Source organism: Micromys minutus (assembly GCF_963924665.1).
Source record: "Micromys minutus genome assembly, chromosome: 9".
Taxonomy (NCBI): Eukaryota; Metazoa; Chordata; class Mammalia; order Rodentia; family Muridae; genus Micromys; species Micromys minutus.
The window spans coordinates 31809871-31827637 of NC_137978.1; the positions used below are offsets into that span (position 1 = coordinate 31809871).

Consider the following 17767-nt stretch of genomic DNA (forward strand, 5'->3'; position numbering starts at 1 on the left):
AACAAAAAACAAAAAAGAACCAACCTCTTATTACTTTATTATGGCCTGCTTTCCTCCATGGTCTGGAAGACTCTCTAACACAACATACTTTCATTAGTGACTACTTACTGTCTGCCCCTTCTTGGAACACAAGTTCCATGAGGGCAGAATTTGGGTCTATCATTAATTCATATGTCCCTTCTGGCAAGAGCAGTCCCAAGTAGGACACTGTCAATATTTGTCAAACAAAATGAAATAGTTTGAAAATGTGGGGCACAGTGCACAAAGGGATATGATGGGGAGCCAGAGATGACAATTCTCATGGCACGTTCCCTCTCACAAAGAAACTGGGAGAGCCAGGAAGTCATTGCCTCATATAGACACCCTTGCTCTGGGGGCAGAAGAGCTGCAGCCACAGCCCAACGCTCTTTTATAGGGGTCTGCAGCTGAGGCTGGGGCAATAGAAAAGGTTCCTACAAATTAGGATGCCACAGAAGAACTTACATTGGCCGCGGACAAAGGAGGAATGTTTCAGCTGTGAGCACAGTGTGTAAGCAAGCAGAGACCTAGAGGAGAGGCAATGGAGAGAGTTCTGGTTGGAGGCCAGCCAGGCTGGGGCCACAATGTTCTGTCTGTGCTTGCCACCCAAACCCAGACACAGGCTCCCTGAGGGCAGGATTGAGCGGCTCATCATCCCTTGGTCCCCACTGCTCTGGAGACCACTTGGCGCCTGTTGTAGAGTGCTTGCCAGCGAGTGACTGTCACGTACAACACTGTAGGTACATCATGTACTGAGAGAAGCTTAGAGGATGGAAGAAGGAGTCCAGCCCTTCCTGTGGAAGGCTCCAGGTCTGAGAACTCTAGTCTCCAGGTGGAGGAGGGAAGAGAAGAGGTTGACACTATGAACGGATAGGTTTCTGACCAGGGTCCCACTTCTGGTGAGTCTCATCCTAAATCCACTGGAGGTGGTGTTTGAGAGATGATGCTCTACCAGAGAAAGGTCTTGGTGGCAAGTTGAATAACTGGCTGTGATGTGGTACGTAGTCCACAAGGCTGACTCTCTGGGAGAGAGACGCATGGGGTGAGCTTGGGGGTTGGTCAATTCAGTTTATCTTTGAGCCTATGCCCAGAAATACTGCTAATCTCTAATGGCAGTAGCCATGTCCCCCAGCAGTGCAAGTGGTCCAGCCAGATTGGAATTATAATCCAGGCTATATATGGAGTGCACAGAAAACCTGCTCTACTATGCAGAAAAGCCAGAGCCATTGGGGCTTGAACCCTACCCCTACACATCATTCTATGTGGAGCTCTATCAGCTGTCAAAGGCCATAAGGGGTGCCCTCCCACTGCCCGGTGTAAGTCTGGGAGCATTCAAGTCCGAGAGATGCCCTGGATACAGGGATGAGATTGATAACATAGCCTTTGGAGGCCAGGATTGAACAAGTGTAGGGCCTGAGGCCGAGTGCCTCTTACCTCCTAACTGTATACCTCCTCACTCCACCATCCCCACCCTCAGCAGTGACTGCTCCCTGATACTGCAGCTGCAGGTCACTGACATTGTTAGTGTTCAGAATGGGAGGGCCACACAGAAGTCCTCCCTGAAAAGCCTGTGGTCCCTGGCCCCCTGAAGGTCACAGTAGCCACATATATGTTTTATCCAAACCATAGACAGTAGAGTATTGTTGCTTGGAGTCGAGATAACTAACAGGAGCACAGCAATATTCTTCAACCACAAACCTGGCCGTTCCAGACAATCCAGACCACGTAGTCACACTTCAAGACCCCTCTGTGAACCCTGCTTCCCTCCCTGTCCTCTCCCACTGCACATTCCATAATGTTCTTACAAGAGTGGCTGACTCCTCCACTGGGTTGGGAGTCTCATGGGAGACAGCAAAGGTGCTGAGGTGGCCCCTAGCCGGACATAGGGCAGGACCTAGGGAGGCTCTCAGAAGGTATCTGCTGGGTAGACAGGTACAGGGAAGTGGGTAGTTGAGTATCATCACCAGATCTGGGCACTTGGCCATCCCTAGCCACAGGTCAGCGGAGCCTACACTGAATCCCTCCCCAATGACCTCACCCCAGCCTTGCCTACCCCATATCTTTGTCACCCCATCACACACCAATCTCTCTCAGGCTCTAGAGACATTCCATGATCTATTCGAAATGTTATCATATGCCCTCCACTTAAACTTGTCACAGGAGATTTAAGGCCCCAGACAAGTCTAATGACATCATTAATTTGCTTTCCCCCAGCCCCCAGCCCTGGCTCAAACCCAAGCCTCATCCTTGGCATGGGGCCAAAGTCCATCATCATGAGTCTCACAGAGAGTGCTAGACAGTGACTGGAAAGCCCAAGGGACACTGAATATCCAGTCCTACATCTTCATGGTTTTGAAGTTTCACTCTTTCTCTTGTTCTTATAAATAGCTTCAGTCCCCCTGGGGAGCCCTTATAGAGATGCACCTTGTCGGCAGAAAGTGAAGCAGGAAAGAGGGGTACCTGCTCACAGATCCCATGATCCACGGGAGAAAGAAGGGGATCAGATCCTCTACCTTCACATCTGTCTGATGGTTCTAATGGCCATCTGTCATCTCTGTAGACCACCCTTCACTGGTGACCCATAACATCACACAGGAAGGTGAAAATGAGGGGTGTCATTATACATATACTGTGTGTGTATACAATAGATAGATATAGATATAGATGATATAGATATAGATATAGACATAGACATAGACATAGACATAGACATAGATATAACCCAATATTGTCACAGTGCCTCACTGTGCTAGCATTTTTCTAAGCTGGTCTCATTTAATCCATGTATTAAATCATATATGTCACCCTGTTACCAATAAAGAATGTGAAACTCAGAGAGACCATGTGACCTAGAGAACACCAGGCAATGAAAGACAGGTGGCAGCCCAAGTTGCGCTGCCTGTGTGACCACAAGACCTGTGCTCATCGACACTCTTCCTCAACTGTCACTCATCCTGCTCACCCGTTCACTTGCTCTCTGACTTAACAAACACTACTGTGTAGTACGGCTTGGCCTTCTATCTTCTCCCAGACCCCATAAATGGAGAGAAGCCTTTCAGAGGTGTATTTCCAGAAATAATGCTTCTAGTCGTGGCCTCTCTGTTCTCCACCCTGACTCAAAAATCTTTAGCGTCTCCTGTAACTGCATCAAGTCAAGTGTGACCTGTTCCATCAGGGATGCCAGTCATCCCAATGTGGAGGAGGAGAGGAACTCCAGTTCCTCATTTGTCTATCTGCCAAGCAAGCAGAGTCTGGGTGCCAGCTCTGCACTGGCCTGGGCAAGAGCAGGGCTGCTGTGTGTCACTACTCACGTTGAGACAATCACGTCACGTCCTTCTCAGTCCCAGAGTAGTGAGTCAGGCTTCTCTGACAAAGGAGCCATGAGGCGCAGGTGCTCTTACCATCCACTCCTCCCACGGGTCCTTGGCCAGCAGTGCAGAGGCAGATGTCCTGCCTCCTCGAAAGCCCTCGGGCTTCAGACACTGTTGATGCCCCTATCTTCCTCCTCCATGGCTGTAAAAAGCCATGTGCTTTGGGGAAAAAAGCCATAAAAATTGCCTCTTCTGGGGGACTAAGATCTCTAGGAAGTTGGTATCTTCGGGCACACGCTCCCCCTCGTGGTTCAGTGGGGATGAGTATTTTGTGATTTGTGCTTGGCGAGGTGACAAAATGAAGAATGGAAGATGTCCTATGAGCAGGAGCTTGCAGGATGCTATGGAATAGAGGGATGGGTAGGAAAGACAGTGTCTTCTGATTCACTGCCTTACTTTCCCCAGCAGCTCCATGCACAATGTTGGCAGAGATGGCGCTTGAATGGCTGGACCTACATTCCAAGCCAGACAGATGAAACAATAAATAATAACACAACCCAGAAGGGGCAGTGCAATCTCACATTCAAGTGTGACCCCTGATAGGCATCTTCCTTGTAGCAGGTCCTGCGGACTTGGAATGACTGACTTTGTCCTTGAACTCCGGGATCTCTCTGCCTAGTTCAAAAGCACATCCACAAAACTGTTGCCAGGCTGCGGGCTGTGTGGAGAGTGACACAGTAGGAGAGAGACAAGGACCCAGAACTGTAAAGATGGACAATCTCTAGGCAGTTTATTCCACCATCAGCAGTCTGGAAGAATCTGTGATCCTGGGATAGTTTTCAAGAAGATTCTGGAAGTTTGAAGCCAGATGGGCAGACAGTGGCTCAGTCAGGAAAATCTGAAAGTTCTGCCCTGCTCATCTCTGTATAGCAGAGCGCTGAGGGCAGCCACAGTAGTGGCCCTCATCTCGTTTAATTCCTCCTGTCACATCGGTCCTTCTTACAAATGAGAGTCGAGGCTCAGCAAAGTGGAGTTCAGTATACCCAGCATTGTAACTGAATTCAAAGCTCAAATCACCCTCACCCCACGCCTTCTTGTCATAGCTGTCATCGACACCCTCTTGATGAACTGTGTTTCTTGTTCAGGTCATGCTGGCTTCAGGGCTGAATGAAAGACATAAGGAACCCAGCAAGGCCTCAACACCCCGGACCCCAACCTCCAGAGAAATACCAGGCAGATCTGGGTGTGAGTCTTAGCATCTGTCTTAGCTGAGCTCCATCATACACTGTGATCACACATGTCTCAGGCTCTTTCTCTCTCAGGCTTGCTTCACATGTACAACTGTAACAATGCTCATCTTTGAGGGTATGAGGGTCTATTCTATGGCTTCAGAGAGGTAAGTTAGTCACCAGTCATACCTGGGATGTGCCCTACTCCATCAAGACCTAAAGGTTGTTCTGTCTTACCATTGCAGCTACCCAACTTCATCAACACCACCCTCCCACCTCATGAGCAGGTGACAGCCCAGGAAATCGACAGCTACTTCCGCCAGGAGCTCATCTACAAGAGGAATGAGCGCATGGGAAAGAGGGTCATGGCGCTGCTGCAGGAAAATCAGGACAAGATCTGCTTCTTCGCCTTTGGAGCAGGTTTGGCTCTGACCTCTACTTGTCAAGGGATAAGCTGAGGCCCAGAAAAGAGTATGAAAGCCACATGGTACACAGTAGTAGAGCTAGGACCCTAGTGTTTCCCCGGCTTCTGACCACGTGTTCTCTCATAGCATCTCCCTTAACAAGGAAAGCACCCCCTGCCTTGTCCAGGTTAATTTTCATGGCTCTTTCAAGTGCCTGGTGGACATATGTGAGCCCAAAACAATCTTTCAGTGCCCACCCCAGCCTGGACCCACTCGACCTAGAGCCAGGGCTAATTCTAAGCATCATGTGGCCTCATGAGTGAGGGATGGAGACAGTCCACAGTTGTAACTCCCACTCTAACTGGGCCATGTGTCAGGTCACCTTAGCTGGTACTTTCCCAAGGGTTCAATTTTTCTCTTCCGTTAATGGGAAGAACAACATTAATGATTTAATAAGTCTAAAGAATTCACATGTAGTTGTAAGAATGAGTGACATTTAAATAACCTTCCATACGGTGGGGATCAAGAACGGCAGATGCAATCATCATTATCACCCTCATCATCACCATTATAATGAACTTAAGCATCACCATGGCAACACAGGACATGAGCTACATGTTTCTGGGGATCTTTCTTCTCCTGCAAAGGGATCTAAAGATGTTCCTTGGGAGCCCTATTCCTTCTGTGTTCCTCCTCACCCTTCCTGCTTTGCACTGGCTGTCTGCAATGGCTTCCTTGGGGCCAGGATTGTATGCAAGTTCTGTGTTAGTCGGCTTTGGTCCAGTGATTTGCAACAACCATTTGCTTCTTGCCACTTAAATTTGTAGAATCCACCCATGTTTTGTAAAAATTTTTAAAATAGCTTATAGCTAGATGTGATGAGGTTCACCAATAATCCAGGTCTTCTGGACACAGAAGCAGGCAGATCTCCGAGGCCAACTTAGTAAATGTAAAGCTAGCTGGGGATATATAGCAAGCCCCTGTCTCAAACAAACAAGATGGCAGCTTATAGATGTGCTCATCAGCCCACTGCTCTGCCTCCTTCCCTATGGCCTTTACACACACCCTCCAGGCAGGCCAAGCAGTCAGTCCAATGCAAGATCCCCTGTGGATATCCAGACTTTGTAATGGGGCTGTCCAGTCTGTCTCTGCACCTCCCCTGCCCCCGTTAATCTCCAAAGCAGTTGGGGGTAAGAGTTGGGAGTATATTTATCCAAGCTATTCTTCCTGCTTCTGAGTCTCCTTCAAAGTGAGGCTCATAGGAAGGTCTCAGACATGGATGCAGGCTTTTTTAAAACAGCTCATGAAGGCCATGGAAATAGCACAGAAAGAGCCCTCAGTGGCTCTAATATGGCCCACTGTGGCCTCCAGCAAGTCTTCTTCCCTCTTATGACCTCCGTTTACTCACTCACACAGAAGAAGCTGGCTTTGACTTGAACTGTCTTGGATTACGGGCTGTCTAGAATTCTGGCACAAGTGTAAGGGACAGGTGTGGTCTCCCAGGGGATCTGGAGGGGTCTTCTGAAGGAATCCACAAGAGCAGAACATATACTAATACATAAAGATGGGAGTATCACTCTCCCTCTTAGGGAATATCTGCAGTCTCCCTGGTGTGAGCCATATAGCTCCGAGGACCTGTGCAAAGTCCTTCAGCATCCCTTCTCTCAGTCACCACCAGCTGCCTCTAGGCAGTGCATTCTGTGCTAACTGGCCTTGCGTGAATGCAGAACGGCAGCCACTGAAGTCCCCTAGCTCCCTAGTTACTCAGATTGAAGGAGGCCCCAGACAGCACAGTCACTGAGGGAGGCCAGTGAGAGAACAGTTTGGCCCTCTTGAACAGGCCCTAAGATGCAGCTATAAGATTACTCAGAGCCGGGTGGTCATTTGTACCAGCTTTCTCCTATGGCTGAAAGCCTAAAGATGAGAGCCTAAAGATGCAGAACACTGACTTTCCCATGATCCTCCAAGCCTACCAGGCACAACCATCCACTCAAGCGCTCTTTCAAATCAAAGCATCCTGGAGTAGGGGGTTGGGGGGGAGCAACTTGTTGAGGATAGCAGCAGGAAGGGATCTCAAAGTCCTCACTTGGAAGCATTAAAAGCTGGTAGCTCTGTTTAGCCCCACATCCATCCACATTGTTTCTATATGGGAAATAGTTTGGCATAGTTTAAAAAAAAAAAAAAAAGATAAGGGACAGGGTGCTGCCACGTTCAAGGCAACTTCTTAAAGTTTCATTACCTAAGTGAGATGGTTGAAGACACCAGTATAGAAAAGGGGATTCTAACAGGGTCATAAAGAAAAGGAAAAAGGAAATGGAGAGAATCCATCTCAGGCAGAAGAGAGCACCTCCTCAGCTAAAGTATGTAGAAGCAGGTAGCTGATGGCTTCCAACCAGGACCACTCTTTTAGCTGGAAGGTGAAGTTGGAAAGGAAGACAACGGGCTCTTGGTTTGAAGAGGGGAAAACCTTTGATGTGAATACAAGAGAAGCTGAGCACAGATTTGACAAGGACAGGAAGTTAGAGTAGATTTAACTCTTCAGCCATCTGTGATTATTTGCTATCGGGTGCCTGGAGTATGGTGCTCTGAAATGCACATCAGAGACCAGCATGAAAGAGTCCTGAGCGGTCCCTAATGTCTGCCGGGACCGAGACTCTAGCAGGTACTTGCCATGCACCTGCTTCCTCTCCTGTCATCCAAGACCCATAACCCTATCAAGTTGCAACACCCAAAAACTAGGATTTGAAAATGGACACTGTGGCCAGCTGCTTTCTGTGTTTACCTGCACACTGCCTGCTCAGTGGCCATCCCCATGTGAACAAACTATACGTGGCAGGGCCCACAGTCTCAAGACTGCTAGCAGATTTTTGCCAGATTTTATACAAAGACACGGTGAACCAAATCATACAGAATTGAGTATATTCCTTCAGTCGCAGGGTACCTCACAAGAAAGGAGAGATGAGAGGGAGGGAGGGAGGGAGGGAGGGACAGAGAGAGAGAGAGAGAGAGAGAGAGAGAGAGAGAGAGAGAGAGAGAGAGAGAGAGAGAGTTTAGACCTCGGCACTAGGAGGAAATAGTAGTGTTATCCTAGGAAAACAGATTTTCTTGTCTGTTCATTTGTTCAGCCATCCAAGAATCTTGTAGCATTTTTTTTCAATAATAAAATGCATGGTTCAGGAACTGGAGGAGATAAATTGGAAGCATGAGTCACCAGCAGGTTGTGGGGCGGGGAAACAGGTAACCTCTGGGGCCCATTTATTTCCAGCTCTAGCAGTTGGAAGTTGTCCGTTTCTGTGTCCCTAGCATAATGTAGTGTGGATAAAGCCCATGCTTCTGGCACCTCAGCATCCTTGGATCTCAGTGTTCTACTGCTCTAATTGCTGGTTGCAATACCCTGGCTCTCTAGTCTCATAGCATTCCAACATTCCATCATGGTTTGTTTCAGTTGTTCCTGGAGACTTGGGAGTAGTATGGAGCCTAGCAGAACCTGGACATGCCTCCCAGGGCAGCCACCAACTGCCCCACAGGAAGCAAAGTCCAGACAGGAGGCAGGCAGAGTCGGAGACAGGAATCTATTGCTCTGAGTATTGGGACATCCAGGACACTCAGCCTTCAGGCTGCTGAATGGCATTCAGGAACCACACTTATAAGCCTGAGGCAGGACTTCATGGAAAGATGTACCATTAGCACACCTTAGCTAAAGGCAATTGTGTTGGCTGAGATATGGTTCAGAGATAAACCATTTGCCTACATCAATCCAGCACCACCGAAAAGGAATGAATGAAGAGACTGTCTCCTGTAGAAAGCACACTGTCCTGTTTGACAATCCACTCATACAGCCATCACACTCAGGACCTGCTGTAAGGATTGGATAGAATAGCCCTTCTGTTCCATTTGGCAGGTAGGGAGGTACACACAGGACACAAGAGAGCCTCCTAGCTCCAGTGAGGTGATGGTGATGACTTTGTTGGGGTGGCCAGGCTCCCCCAAATATTCAGCTGCTGCTTGAGCTCTTCGTCCCTAAGCTCCCAGTGTGGAGCTTCATTCTGACCCTCTGCTCAAACAGCACAAGGTCATCTCTTAGCTCAAGTTTCACCCCCCAGAACTTAAGATGCTCTTTCCTCCCTTGTTGACTGAATAAGTGGGTGAATAAATGTGATGCCCCTGGGGTATGCAAAGCAGAAGTGCCAGCCACTCCTAGCTTACCCCAAGAACATTTGAGCCAGAACTGAAGTCTCTGCCCCCATGGTAGGAGTTAGGGGCTCTGGAAACATGCATGTTTTAGAAGGTGAGACTACAGTAATAAATAAAAGCCTGAGAAGCCACTAGAAACAGAATCCGAGGGCCCAATGAGCAAAGCACAAAGGGTGAGGCAAGAGGCAGAGGCTTAATGCTAAGCAGGGTTTTGGGGGGGAGGGGTAGCAAAAGGTGAGGAAAGGCTGTGAGAAAAGTAAGCCACAGCAAGAGTTAACTCAGGACCAGGAGGACAAGGAAGGGAAGCAGAGTGGTGATGTGGGAACAGCTTGCCTTCTGAGCTATTCTTATAGTCTTCCCAGGGTCTTCCCACTCCCTTTGCACAAGGGACCCACAAGAGGGAAGGCATTAGGTTGCTTTCAGCACCTGCATCCCACATCCCGTGCTTGTTGGCAGAGGCTGACTCAGAAGGTGTCCTAGAGAAGGTGGGGGCTGGTTGAGGTGTCCCTATGCATGTCCAGAGGCCCTCCATTTTTTCTCATCGTCCACATAGTCCTCAAGACAAGACCCATCCTTCCTTTCATTTCACCTGCTTCTCTACTCACCACCTTGGGCCAGAAGCCCCTCAGAGCTCGCAGATGGTCCAAGGACAGCAAGCCTGAGTTTGGAACAGAGTCTGCACCCATGGTAGTTTCTTCCCCTTACCCACAGCACCCATGTTTGCCCTACTTCCCAACACAAACATGAGGTTAAACCTTCCAGAAGTGTTTCAGAATTCCCAGCAGTGCAAAAAAGAAGCCCTGTCACAACACCACACAGGCATCTAGAGTGGCCATCTTGGTAATGACTACCATCCTTGGCCAGAGCCATTCCCGTTCAACCCAGAGCATCCTGACCGGCAGAGCAATACCCCCTTCTGGCTTGTGCCTGGATAGCCTTTCTTTGAACAGGACAAGTCAATAGGAACTGCGGGCCACATTCCCCAGGTTGTCTCTAGGGCTGTGCTGTAGGCAGAAGATCTGAGAATCCCAGCTATGGGCTTAGCTGGATAGTGCTAGGAAAGCAAGAGAGGAAAGAGATAGACTAGAGTGTGGCCTTTGTAACTAAGCTGTAGGACAGCCCAGATTTCCCCTGAAGTGGCTCTGGACTGGTCAATGCCCTCATTTCTCTTGGTTTCAGAGCCCCTCTGTAAGTGGCCTGGGAGTCTGTGAGTAGCACATGAATGGCTCAGTGCCAGAAACAGCTTAAATAGCCTGTCAGTATAACCTTGTACGGCCACTACTACTCCAGGACCTCTGGCTCCTCTGAGCCTGCATTCCTCCAAGGACAGGGCTCATTTCACACCAGATGAAGAGCTAGAAGAACTCCATAGCACTGCCTAGAAATCTCAAGAACTCAGATTGGTGTTAAGTAACAGTGAGGCTCAGGGCTGTGTCTCAGTTAGAGTTTTATTGCTGTGAAGGGATACCATGACCACAGCAACTCTTATAAAGGAAAACATTGAATTGGGGCTGGCTTACAGTTTCAGAGGTTTAGTCCGTTATCGTCATGGCAGGAAGCACGGGAGATAACAGGTAGACAAGGTGCTGGACAGGCAGCTGAGAGTTCTACATTTTGATCTACAGGCGGCAGAAAGAGACTGTGTCACTGGATAGAGCTTGAGAATAGGAGGCCTCAAAGCCCACCCCCACAGTGACAAACTTCCTCCAACAAGGCCACACCTCTTAATAGTGCTACTCTCTATTGGCCAAGCATTCAAACACATGAGTTAATGGGGGCCAAACCTATTCAAACCACTACAGACAGGATGAGCCTCTGTCCCTACATATGTCTCTAACCAAAAGGAGGTCGTAGCCCCTGGGATACTGAACCTCAGGAAAGAGCCTGGTGTTATGAAGAGTGATTGCCCTAGTCACAGCTGGGACCTGCAGTCATGAAGCCCATTATCAATGCCATCCTAGACTAGCCTGAACAGACCCATCTGTGGTCATCTGGCACCAGAAGGAAGAGGGCCATTCCTGACTCCCCTTAGCCGCCCACAAGCTAGCATGCATTAGATGCCCGTAAAGGTTTTTAAATGAAGCAACGTGGTCACCAAGTCCTCAGGACCAGCTAGCCAATGCCTTTGGAGCTTCTACCTCAGTCTGAGTTACCCTGAGTCACCCTCAAAAGACAGTTGTCAGAAGACACGCCGGCCTCCTGACCTCAAAGCAGAATGCTAACTTTGAAAGCGTCTGATCCCAGTGACCTAAATGCTTCAAGCTCAAGGTTATAGAACCAATGGATACCTTGATGCAGGAAGAGGCTCTTGCTAAGAGGAAATTCACACCGGGTGTCCACTTAACAGCTGTCAGATAGTGACAAAAACCCCAGGGCACAGGCTGCTCCAAACAGCAGCCTCCCCAGAGCCCGGAGGCTGGGCATTGTCTGGGCAGCCACCTCCACAAATGCCTTGCTATGGACACACCCGAGCCATGGCTAGACACAGACCCAGCTCTGCCTTTTATGCCTATGTGACATTGGGCAGCCGAATGAGAAAATGAATCCAGACATTTGGCACACTCTGCCTGCCAGAGATGGAGCAGGTAGTTTGTCACTCAGGGTGTTTGTGTCCACCTTTGCCACACTGATGGCAGAGCAGAGACGGTCTTTCATCCATCGTTACTTATGTATGCCTGGCATCCCAGAAGCTTCCCCATAAGAGCACACAGCAAAGTCTACTAAAGGAAAGGGGCTGAGGTCCCACCTTTGCGTCACCAACTCCTGAGGAGGTCCTTGCTTCCCTTGCCACCCCTCAGGAAGTAGAACGCTTCTCCAAGGCTGTCAGACAATTGCTAGGCAGTATTTTCTGGTCCCCTCTAGAGTCTGCTCTCTTCCCATCCTGCAGCAGAATTCCGAAGCTTGTCCCTCCTGCTCTAGTGTTCACAGTACCACTCACCATCATTGTCAGCACACAGGACGACGTCTCTTCTTTGTGACGTTCTCTGGTGCCACGCCCTCACAGCTACCCTCTCCATCCTCCCTCTGACTTCATTTCCTGATCCTATGCCCCTTCACCACTGCCCTGTCTGTACCTACCTCTCCCATGGGTAGAGACCACAGTGTATCTCAGAACCTGGCATGGGCTGGCTATTCAGGCCTTCTCAAGTCCATCTCCAATGAACTGAGTAGGCTCAGCCTTTTGATGGGTGACTGTAGAGCAGGAGAGGAAGCCCAGGTCAGCCAGGTCCCCTCCACACAGCTCTGGATAGACTAGAAGCCCTAGTGCCCCTCATTATCCACCCCTCCTGTCACACTTCCTAGGGAAAACAAACACGGCTCTGGTTTGATATCCGGCCGGAGGCCCTGGCAGTGAGATTCACATTTGAAAGTTTCCCTTGCATTAATTTCAGACGGAACATAAATACGGACTTGGGATGCCTCTTCCAGGAGGAGAAAACTGGAAACCCGCATGCTCACTGGAGAGAAAACATGTGTGCTGGCCGAAGGCACCCGCGTTACTCTGGAGCCTGTGCGGGGAAACATCTGGTTCTCTCCTCCTCCGCCACCCAGCCCCCACTGCAGTCTTGAAATTGCCCAGTTAATTGGCGCATTGTTCATGCTGAGCACTTGACACACTTCCCTCTCCAATCTGCTGAACCTTGGAAGGTACACACGTTTCTGACCATTTCCTGCCCCCAACCATGACCTTGGCATCTCTGCAGCTGCCAAGTACTTCAGAGTGGGTGTGATGGAGCTTGCCATGAACTGGATCAGTTCTGGGGACAAGCCCAAAAAGCCTTGCCTCGTACCAGCTGTGTGACCTTGGACAAACCTATTCCCCTCGATGAGCCTCAGTTTCCTCATCTATAAAGTGGGAGCACCTTCAGTGGCTACTTGAGGATGAAATGGAACAGCGTGGTCTGGAGGCTTCTAAATGTATTCAGGTCACCACCTGGTGAAACCGTAAGTGGGGGGCAGGAAGCCAGGTGGTACAACTGCATATGGGGAAGCTGAGACACAAAGAGAGAAAGGAAACTACCCAAGAGCACAGGGTTCATAGATGGGCTGAGTATTGTGCCCAGATTCTGCCCTGCCCTACCTGCCCATGCTAGAGGGTCAGGTGGGGCTGGCACACTATACTCTCTGTCCTCTGAGCCTGTACACTGGCACGGCTCATCATATGCCCAGAAGAAATGACCCTCTCCTCAGCTCTGAAACATCCCATCGCCCCTTTTCTGTTTGTAGGTAGATGTCTGTAAGTGGCCCCATAGTGTTGAAGCTCTGAACTCCTAGAACCTGAATGATCCTGATGACTATCTAATACTGCCCATCCTGGGCCATACCCCCACTGCATCCTTTGCTTCGTGTCGGCCCCACCCCCATCTGGCTACCTTTCCTCTTCCCTTTGCCCTCCCTGAAGTTGTTGCCACATCTCTTACACCTGGTCTCTAGCCCCTCTTCCCTGTCCTTCTCTTTGGCTTCCCAGGTCCTGAAGTCTTCTCCCCCACACTCGCCCCTCCGCCTCCACTGATAGGTTGTCCTTCTGCTTTTCTTCCTACTTCCCTCTTCTTGTCTCCTTGGCGCCCTGTGCCCTGCCCTCTCTTTCCTCTTCTGTTGTCCTCCCTGGACTCGGCAAGTGAAATGGAACGTGTCTTCCTGCAGAGAGCTGGCCAGAGAACAGCTGGAAGCTGATGCTGGAGGGAGATGCTGAGAGGTGGCCAGGAGCCCCAGGGAGGCTGGGCAAGCCAAGCAGGCTGAGCCCCAACATTGAGGGGCCCCTTTGGAAACCTTCCACCACCTTACCGGCAGGTTCCAGCATGGGGGTGGTGCCTTGTTCAGAATTTCCAACTTTGGAGACAAGCGTAGGCGCTGTCTGCCAACTCCTGGGGACAGCATATGCTGGACCCTGACTCTGGCCTGTAGAGGGGCCAAGCTCCGAGGATTGGTGGGATCTTGAGGAGCGTCACCAAGGGCCAGGGCTGGGCTATAAGAATGGGGGAAGCTTGGGTCTCCAGGGGACAGGATGAGATCATGGAAAGGATGTGGAGTAAAAGGCTGTGTCACTCATTCATTGAACAAACATTCGTGAAGCCATGGGGGTTAGCCAGATTTCGGCTTAACTCTGGGGACAAACATGAGTCAGGCATGGCCCCGCCCTCCAAAAGCTATATCCCACCTCCACCATCATCAGCCCCATCAGGTGGCTCTGTGAGAGCACCAGCACCTTACAACAGAGTCAGCCAGGGCTGTGGGCAGGTCAGGTTAGCTGCAGTGGGAAGGGACTGAAGAGCAATGCAGTGTGGCTGCAGGGTGGTGGTGACTGGGCAGCCCCTGTGTTAAGACGAGACACACGGGGTCTCTGCAGAGTGTGGAAGGATGACTGAAGCGTGTCCAGCAGAGGTACAATGGTGGCATGGAGAGAGGGCAAGCTGGGCCCGTGGGCCCCGTGGGGAGGGCTAGGTAGAGATACCCATGGGCCGCTGAGGTCGTCATCACTACTGTGAGTAGCCAAGGGGCAAGTAGAGCAAAGAGGAAAAGAGGCCAAGGGCAGGTTTCACAGCTCCTGTTTGGACTAGGCAGGAGAAAACCCACCAAGGGTGTTGCAAGTAAGGACATGGTGACAAGGGCACAGGCCAGAAGAGGCTTGGACACTAAGAAGCTGCAACTGTGGGTCTGATGAGACTAAGCACCAGAAAGGGTAAATGTTGGGGACACTGGCTGGGCTACAGGATTACATCACTGGGTTCTGGGTACAGACAACATAAAAGGGTACCTCCTAGGGTTGACAGGGAGCATGGGGGAGAAGTACCATTCTCCCATTCCAGGAGGAAGGATGAAAGGGAAGAAGGTAGAGATTTGAGCTCCACCTGTTTGCTTTCTCCATGTATCCCCCGGACTAAAAAAAGGAATTCAGTCCCTCAGCCTTAAGGTTAAGGGGATGCCAGGGCTCTTAAGCAGACACAGGAGACCTCCAGAGCTCAGAACCAAGCAGCATCCCTAGAGGTCTACACCACAGAAGCCACATAGAGCTATGTTAAGCCTGGGCCCTCAGACAATTCACAGTATAGCCTCCGACAGTCAGTGGTGTTACCTGCTTCTCCTGGACATCATGTAATTCGGAGGTCTCACTGGTAGCTCTTGGGGACTTTTGGGCAGATGTGGGAACCACAGTTGGACAATTGGAGCTTACCGTTAAAGCCAGTTCTCCAAAGAAGGAGAGGGGGACTTATTGTCAAGAGCAGAGGCCATGAGCTCCTGGCAGAGTCCTTCCTCCTGGGCACTTGCTCAGGTTGATTTCTTATCCAAGCCACAACCTCCTGCCCAAGGTCGATACCTTCCACGGTGGGCTGAGCCCTCCTGTATTAATCATCAATAACAAATTTTTAAAAAGCTCCACAGACATGCCCACAGCCCAGTGTAATATGATAGAGGCCATTTCTCCTTTGAGGTTCTCTCTTCCCAGGTGACTCTGGTCTGTGTGGAGTTAACAGAAACTAACCAGCACACAGGCAGGGGGTTGGGGGGAGAGAGAATCAGGGCTTGATGTCAGCATGCCAGGGCAAAGTCAGAATCTGGGGGACCTGTGCTTTTGTCTCTTCAGGCGTAGAGATCCCTGCCTGCCTCAGAGGAAGAGGGGGGGAACATCTATTCAGCGGGTGTTAAATAAAACAAAACCTCCCCCCAACCCCCGTGGACCATGGGCTAGGGAAGCCTATGTCCATCCTGCATGCCAAGCCTTCCCTCGGACAGAGAAAACTGGCAGGTAGCCTCTGCATGCAAGGACTCAGAGGAAGCATGGCACAGGCTGGGGCAGCGCTCCTAGCACCCTCCCTGTGTGCTGATACTTCCAGTCACCTCCAGGGGGAACCACAGGAGCTCTGCCTGGCCAGCTAGGGAGATGTGGCTGTGTTTCAAGCTAGAGGAGCAGAGGGCTGAGGGTGGTCCTGCACACTTCCTCTGACTCAGGAGTTTGTCTGTTCCTATCTGCTTGTCTACTGTGTTCTCTACCTCCCTGGGGCTGTCAGCAAGCTGACCTTCCTGCTTCTCACCTATCACCACCATTCATCACAGGCAACCGGCGTCAGGGGACAGTGATTACACACACTGCTTAAATGGCCAGGTTCTGAGCTAAATGTGAGTAGGATGGCATTGTTACCTTTGGGACCAGGAGTCAGGCTCAGTATCAAGAGATCCTGGAACACTTGGGAAGCACAGGGCAACCCAAAGTGCTCATATGACAAAGGTAGGGAGACTGAGGTCAGGAGGGAGAGAAGGGACAGGGTCTAACCCAGGCTGTTTCTCTGTCCACATTCACTCTGCCTCCACAAAACTCTCCTACTCAGAGCCTAAAAAGTAAAGGCATCTTGCCTGTACCCTGGTGAGGGAAGGCCATCCCTTCTTCTGGGATATGGGCTGCATTGTCTACCTGTGTATTTATGGTATCTTGTACAAAACAGATGCACCACAAATGCTGGGAGGTGAGATGGACATTACACACACACACACACACACACACACACACACACACACTTCTGGAGGTTACCTCAGAAGGTGCCTCCTCTAGGTCATTGTCAAATGTCTGCTGGGTCCTACATTCAGGAGGGTTTTTTGGCTTCTCAAGTACCTGGGTTTCCATGGGTAGATAGTGAAGAAATGAATCTAAATGCTTAGATCCACCCAGCACATGCTAAACATGTGTAAGACCCTGCCCATGTATAAGGCTGTGGTAAGGTGGCCTCTGCCCCCTGGAGGGCTCTTGGGGAACTGGGGAAAGGGAGGCATGAGTTGCTCAAAGTATTTACAAAGAGGAGCCACAGATCTGCTGGAGCTGGGGGTTTTCGTGGTGCTAAGCCTTTCGTGACTGTTGTAGGCTCTCCACTCCAAGTGAACAGGCACTAGGGTCAGCTTAGTAGCATTAGGCACAGTCATGAAATAGGTGGCACTTGGGAGCCTTTACTGTACCCCAGCCCCTGTTCTGCGGAGTCCTCGCAGGCTAGAGCAGGTAGTTATAATCACTCCCACTTTACAGGCGAGGAAACTGGAGCATTAGAGGTACAGCCTGTGAGCATCAGAACTGGGATGTGGATACAGGCAGGGTGGACCAGGTGCACATCTCATCACTGGGCAATGATACTTGGATTTGAAGGAACCCTGTTGCTAAAGTATGGGCATCCTGTGTCTCAATGCCAATTCTAAAGACCACTGGGGGACCTGTACTGGTATCATTCATTGGCTCAGACACAAACCCAAGGGATGATTATCTTCTGGATGACAATCTGACATATGGCTGAGCCCACACCGCATCTTATGTTCTAGGTCACTTTCTGGGGAACAACACTGTCATCGATGTCCTAAGACAGGCAGGGCTGGAGGTGGACCACACACCTGCTGGGCAAGCCATCCACGGGTAAGCATCAGGATATATGGTGGCATTTTGGATCTGGCTCGTGGGCTGCCCCCTGATGACCTGCTCAGACCTAAGGGTAGAGCTGTGATACAGACTGCTGTGAGATGGGGTCTGGTGAGAACAAACTGGACCAGGCACTGAGGTGCTAGACAGAGTGAAGAGGCTGCTATGCAGTCTTGCTGGGATCTCCTGGTGCAGTGGGAACAGGAGCAGAATGGGAAA

General features: G+C 50.3%; 1 protein-coding gene across 1 annotated transcript in view; it reads left to right on the forward strand.

The window, feature by feature from the left end:
• The window catches only part of TRABD2B (TraB domain containing 2B), a gene marked incomplete at both ends in the record, with an annotated part of 193046 nt that overhangs the window by 164964 nt on the left and 10315 nt on the right, over positions 1–17767 (forward strand). The window contains 2 exons of the mRNA XM_080921643.1: positions 4804–4978; positions 17455–17545. Of these exons, the coding sequence (XP_080777769.1) occupies positions 4804–4978; positions 17455–17545 (266 nt within the window). The remainder of the gene's footprint in view (positions 1–4803; positions 4979–17454; positions 17546–17767) is intronic.